The sequence below is a fragment of the Coregonus lavaretus genome (assembly GCF_964263955.1).
Source record: "Coregonus lavaretus genome assembly, contig: HAP1_SCAFFOLD_5458, whole genome shotgun sequence".
In the NCBI taxonomy this organism is placed as follows: Eukaryota; Metazoa; Chordata; class Actinopteri; order Salmoniformes; family Salmonidae; genus Coregonus; species Coregonus lavaretus.
This window is the reverse complement of record NW_028159008.1, coordinates 12,501-18,890: the sequence shown is the minus strand read 5'-3', so window position 1 is coordinate 18,890 and position 6,390 is coordinate 12,501. Positions and strand designations below refer to the sequence as shown.

Here is a 6,390-nt window from a genome sequence, read left to right as displayed (position 1 = left end):
CCTACGGTGAAGCATGGTGGTGGCAGCATCATGCTGTGGGGATGTTTTTCAGCGGCAGGGAGACTAGTCAGGATCGAGAGAAAGATGAACAGAGCAAAGTACAGAGAGATCCTTGATGAAAACCTGCTCCAGAGCGCTCAGGACCTCAGACTGGGGTGAAGGTTCACCTTCCAACAGGACAACGACCCTAAGCACACAGCCAAGACAACGCAGGAGTGGCTTTGGGACAAGTCTCTGAATGTCCTTGAGTGGCCCAGCCAGAGCCCAGACTTGAACCCGATCGAACATCTCTGGAGAAACCTGAAAATAGCTATGCAGCGACGCTCCCCATCCAACCTGACAGAGCTTGAGAGGATCTGCAGAGAAGAATGGGAGAAACTCCCCAAATACAGGTGTGCCAAGCTTGTAGCGTCATGCCCAAGAAAGACTCAATGCTGTAATCGCTGCCAAAGGTGCTTCAACAATAAACTGAGTAAAGGGTCTGAATACTAAATGTGAATCATTCCGTTTTAATTTGTTTAAAAAACAGTTTTTCTTCGTCATTACGGGGTATTGGGTGTAGATTGATGAGGGGGGGAAAACTATTTAATCAATTTTAAGAATAAGGCTGTAGCATATGAAGAGAAAGTCAAGGGGTCTGAATACTTTTCAGAATGCACTGCGGCTGTAAAAGAAGACACACGATATTTATCTTTTGGTAAAATGCTTTATTTATCTAGTTAACCACTATAAATACAACAAGCTGAAAAAATAAAACCAGCGTAGAAAACTGTCCCAGGTCTAAAGGAGAGTTTGGCAATAAGGCACACTAAGGAACGTTTACAGTGGTATTATTCATATTATTATTATTATTATCTCTTTAACTAGGCACGTGTTGTTCTGTTAGAGATGTTAGACGACACTTCGGGGGGGGGGGGGGGGTGGGGTCGTCGGTAGAGGTGTGGGGGGGGGGTCGTCGGTAGAGGGGGGGGGGGGGGGGGTGGGGGGTGTCGTCGGTAGAGGTCAGTTTCTCTCAGCTCTATTCATTCTGAATGGCTCCGTAGACCTCCATATTAAAGAGACTGATATCTCTGTCCTCCCCACTACACAACACCCAGCACAAAACAAACAAATTGTACATTTACATTTATATGTTAACATAATACACTAAATTACATGGCAAATTTGAATGTTCAAACTATTTGGACTTTTTTTTTTTTTTTGAAAAAAAAACTACTACATTTTAAAATATATTTTAGTTTTATCTCTAAACTAGGTCTATAGGAAAGAAACCGTGTTTACTCTTGGAATATATTATAGCATTTCTTCTGACTTCATACACAACACACGTAATGCATATATTAAATATATCCTGACTTCTTGTCACCATAAAACAATGCAATAAAAGTTACTCATCAGTATTTAAAGAAATTCCAGTTTTCTTGACAGAGAAGCCCTTTACAGGCCAGCCCAAGAGATAAACAAACAGGGAGAGAGGAGAGGAGAGGAGAGGAGAGGAGAGGAGAGGAGAGGAGAGGAGAGGAGAGGAGAGGAGAGGAGAGGAGAGGAGAGGAGAGGAGAGGAGAGGAGAGGAGAGGAGAGGAGAGCTGAGCTCTTTACAGGCCAGCCAGAGAGAAGAGACAGAGACAGAGAGAGAGGAAGAGAGGAGAGAGAGAGAGGAGAGAGAGAGAGGAGAGGAGAGGAGAGGAGAGGAGAGGAGAGGAGAGCTCTTTACAGGCCAGCCAGAGAGAAGAGACAGAGAGAGAGGGAGAGAGGGAGAGAGAGAAAGAGAGAGAGAGGAGGAGAGGAGAGCTCTTTACAGGCCAGCCAGAGACAGAGAGACCGTTGAGCCTGATATTCCAAAATACTGTTGAATCCATTTAAATCCCAACTGCCTCCTTCAAGTTCACCAACATCAACACAAATAACACCCCCACTACAAAAAAAAAATACAAAAAAATCCTAAATAAACCAAAAAGACTTCAATAGAGAGTGATACTGGGAGGGCAACATTTAGTCTCAGCTTCTCTCTCTCTTCTCTCCCACAAACAAACATTGGTCAGACTATTGGTGTAGCAGCTTTAGATGTGTTTCCACACAGATCTGGAGGGTGCTGTGAGTTAGTTACCAGCAGGTCAGGTCAGGTCTTACAGGAGTTACACCTATAGGGGGCACTGTAGGGTAAGCGAGAACCTGTGTGTGTGTGTGTGTATGTGTGTGTGTGTGTGTGTGTGTGTGTCTCTAAGGCTTAGTTCCAGTTGTCAAGTTAGTTTTCAATAGAATTCTATTCCTCTTCACGAAACTCTTAAGGGCCCCCGGGGGGGGGGGCTGAGTTTCTACCAAGCTAAAATATGGAAATGTTTTAAGATGGTCATACCAAGGATCAATTAGCTATTTGATTTTGAATTTTAGGATAAAAAAAATATATATACAAAAATGATTAGCCCATAGAAACACATTGAATAACATATTCATACATGTCAGAGTCCAGAGGAAGTACTGTATGTGTTGAAGTCTCTGTCCTCTATCTGAAGCTCAGGAATGTTTTGTTTTTTTATATATATTTTTTAAAATAATCAACCCAATTTTTTTGGACACTAAAGTACCTCCATAAAGGTTTTAAACTGGTACCTCCAAGACTAGTCTTGTGAGGCTTGTGGGCATCCTAGAGCAGCTAAGTATGTGTTCGCGTTCGGCAATTTTCGATGGTCATATTAGCGTGTAGCCACAGACAGAAGATGGCAGATCGGCTTCAGATTTACCGACTTCAGAAGAGTCCCCCCCCCCCGTGACGCTCGTGTTTGTGAGTCTCATCTCTCCGCAGAGGAGTCATATTAGGTTTTGGAGGCCCCAAACCGTTAAGGACTCTACAGAAATATTTGCGAGAAGACCGATTTTGGGGATGTTTTCTGATGGCCGCGACAGGGCAGATGCGGTGGATTGAGACGAACAGCAAAAAGACACCAGATATAACTTAAACTGACAGATTTTTTAAGGATTTTTGTATTATGTTAATTATTTTCAGCGGGGGGACGTGGACTCTTAGTTACCTTCTAAACTGGGGTCGTTTCATGTTTGCTACACGCAAACAGATGGCAATGCTGTAAAACACAGCAAAACGCTGAATGTATAAAATACATCCCCGCACTTCATATCTGTTACGGGAAATCTGTTGCCTTTATAAATGAGCGAGAGAGAGAGAGAGAGAGAGAGAGAATACTAGGTTTGTGTTCAGTTGGTATGAAACCAAGGAGATCCAGCCCAGAGAGATATAGGCAGGGATTCCATCTGATCGCGGGTTGTCGACGATGCTGCTCAATTGGGAAATTACCTTTTAAATGTTAAGCGGGGCTATAGCACGGTTTGGGAAATTACCTTTTTAAATGTTAAGCGGGGCTATAGCACGGTTTGGGAAATTACCTTTTAAATGTTAAGGGGGCTACAGCACGGTTTGGGAAATTACCTTTTAAATGTTAAGGGGGGCTACAGCACGGTTTGGGAAATTACCTTTTTAAATGTTAAGGGGGGCTATAGCACGGTTTGGGAAATTACCTTTTTAAATGTTAAGGGGGCTATAGCACGGTTTGGGAAATTACCTTTTAAATGTTAAGGGGGCTATAGCACGGTTTGGGAAATTACCTTTTAAATGTTAAGGGGGGCTACAGCACGGTTTTAAATGTTAAGGGGGGCTACAGCACGGTTTGGGAAATTACCTTTTAAATGTTAAGCGGGGCTACAGCACGGTTTGGGATTTAATCCCGGTCACAGTCTCTGTTCCAACATCCAGACTAGCTGAGAATGAAGCAGTCTATTGGGGCATGTAGTATAGTGTGGGTAGTAAAAGGCTCTGCAGTCGAGCTCAGAGAGACAGATCTCTAGTAGAAAGGCACTGCAGTCGAGCTCAGAGATCTTAAGACCTGGTAGCGGAAAGGCACAATAGTCGAACTCGGAGAGACAGATCTCTAGTAGAAAGGCACTGCAGTCGAGCTCAGAGATCTTAAGACCTGGTAGCGGAAAGGCACAATAGTCGAACTCAGAGAGACCGATCTCTAGTAGAAAGGCACTACAGTCGAGCTCAGAGATGAGGCTTACAGTGGTTTTGAAGCCCAGCTGAGTGTGACGCTGCTAGCTTAGCATAACGCTAACAGGGTGTGTTTCGGTAAGCTTTAGCATGTGCCAGTAGAGCGTTTCAGTTAGCTTAGCATAACGCGGACATAACTTTTGTTAGCTTAGCGAATGCTAGTCATGTGTTTTAAGGTTAGCTTAGCGTACGTAGCGTATGCAAACGCTGGAGAGCGTCGAGTCTAGCTCGTTTCAGCCTAGGGGGAGGAGTCAAAAATAATAAAACGCCTCCGTCCATATTTGTTCACCTTATAAGAATCAAGCAATTTACAAACAATTTAGAATAAAGAAAAGAACAACAACAACATGATCAAATAAAAACAGTTCAGTCTTAGTCTGCTGGAGGAGATAGTGAAGTGACGGTCATGTTCCAGAACACAAGTACAACAAACAAACACATCTAAAAATGCCCTTAAAACTACACGTTTTAAATGATACCCAGTATTACAGTATCTGAAAGCTAATATATAGATACCCCCCAACAACACCCAACAACAAGCAAACTCATCTATGAAGCTAACAGCAAACAGCACGGATGGATTCATGAAAACAACTTAAAATACAAACTCTTTTAATAAATTCAAAGTTTCTTCAGTAGTTTCTGTCGTATTTTTTTTTTTTTTGTAATTTCATTTTGTATTTTGTTATATTTTTGTTTAAAGCGTTTTACTAAAGTTAAAAAAAAAAAAAAAAATCTCTTTATTTTCTACTTCAGAGAACAAACAACAGAAACATTAAATATTGGGTTTCACCACTTCCATAAATACTGAAGTGGACCTTCAATGTTCTTGTTGCCCGGGCAACAGGGAGGAGAGAGGATGGGGTCAGGTGACAGGTCAGGTGACAGGGTGATGAAGTGATGTCAGAGGGGGGGTAAAGGCTAAAGGTCTGGTCTTGGCTTGGACTGGTCTTCTCCTTCAGTGGGTCTTATACGTTCTCCTACACAGTCTGCTACACAGTCAGTGGTTCTGATGGGGGGTGGATGTTCAAATGTAACCCTACTGCTGCTCTCAGTCTATATCTATAGTGAGACACTGGATCTACAGGCTGCATGCGTGGTGAGTACACTCTATAATATCTAGATCTATGTACAGGCTGCATGCATGGTGAATAGGGTCTATATCTATAGTGAGACACTGGATCTACAGGCTGCATGCATGGTGAATAGGGTCTATATCTATAGTGAGACACTGGATCTACAGGCTGCATGCATGGTGAGTACACTCTATAATATCTAGATCTATGTACAGGCTGCATGCGTGGTGAGTACACTCTATAATATCTAGATCTATGTACAGGCTGCATGCATGGTGAATAGGGTCTATATCTATAGTGAGACACTGTATCTACAGTATATACTGTATGTATTCAGATCCTCCTGGAGGTCCGGAGTACTGCTGCTTTTGTTGTTCTACCTGATCATTAATGGTCCCCACCTGGTGTCCCAGGTCTAAACAGGGCCTGATCATTAATGGTACCCACCTGGTGTCCCAGGTCTAAACAGGGCCTGATCATTAATGGTACCCACCTGGTGTCCCAGGTCTAAACAGGGCCTGATCATTAATGGTACCCACCTGGTGCCCCAGGTCTAAACAGGGGGGCCTGATCATTAATGGTCCCCACCTGGTGTCCCAGGTCTAAATCAGTCCCTGATTAGTGGGGAAGAATGACTGGTGTCCCAGGTCTAAATCAGTCCCTGATTAGAGGGGAAGAATGAACAAAAAGCAGAGGAACTGGCTTCCAGGTCCAGATGTTAATTTGAAGGGATATAGAGTATGTTGGGAAAGTCTGGTCCAGTATTCATTAGGACCAATATATACCTGGGGAAGAAGCCAGTAGGTCTTGCATAGACGTTGTTTAAACGTTGAAGGTTTGGCACACGTCATAACGTAGCCTAGACGTTGGGCTATGTTGAACCGACGTTGAGTAGAGTTTGCGTAGGGGTCCATTAGTTTACCCCGACATTATGGACGTTGCATAGATGTTGCCGTTTAAACATTGAGTTGAATGGGGAGGGAGGTGAGAGGTGGAAATGAGGAGGGGCTCTTCTGTAGATCGTCTGTAGTTCGTCTGTAGTTCTGCTTGACATCACCATGCAGAAGTGGTTTGAACGTTGAGTGGTGGTTGAACAGGCGTTGTGGACCAGACATCTGGTTGTCAGTAGGTCTGATAGACGTCGTGGATGGGCACCTGGAAGGCGGCGGCGGGGAAGGCCTGGGGCATGGTGTAGGCATAGCCTCCGTAGGCTGCGGCCGCCGCCGCCACGGCTGCGTTCTTCTGCAGGGCTGC

General features: G+C 43.9%; 1 protein-coding gene across 1 annotated transcript in view; it reads right to left on the bottom strand.

Annotated features, from left to right (window-relative positions):
* Window positions 1–988: 988 nt before the first annotated feature.
* The window catches only part of LOC311123367 (RNA-binding protein 47-like), a 13,484-nt gene continuing 8,082 nt past the window's right edge, over window positions 989–6,390 (bottom strand). The window contains exons 6-8 of the mRNA XM_084197640.1: window positions 3,693–6,390; window positions 3,355–3,486; window positions 989–3,310 (exon numbers count right to left, since the gene is read on the bottom strand). The exon at window positions 3,693–6,390 is cut by the window's right edge and continues 117 nt beyond it. Coding sequence (XP_084053766.1) covers window positions 6,259–6,390 — 132 coding nt within the window. The 3' untranslated portion in view covers window positions 989–3,310; window positions 3,355–3,486; window positions 3,693–6,258. The remainder of the gene's footprint in view (window positions 3,311–3,354; window positions 3,487–3,692) is intronic.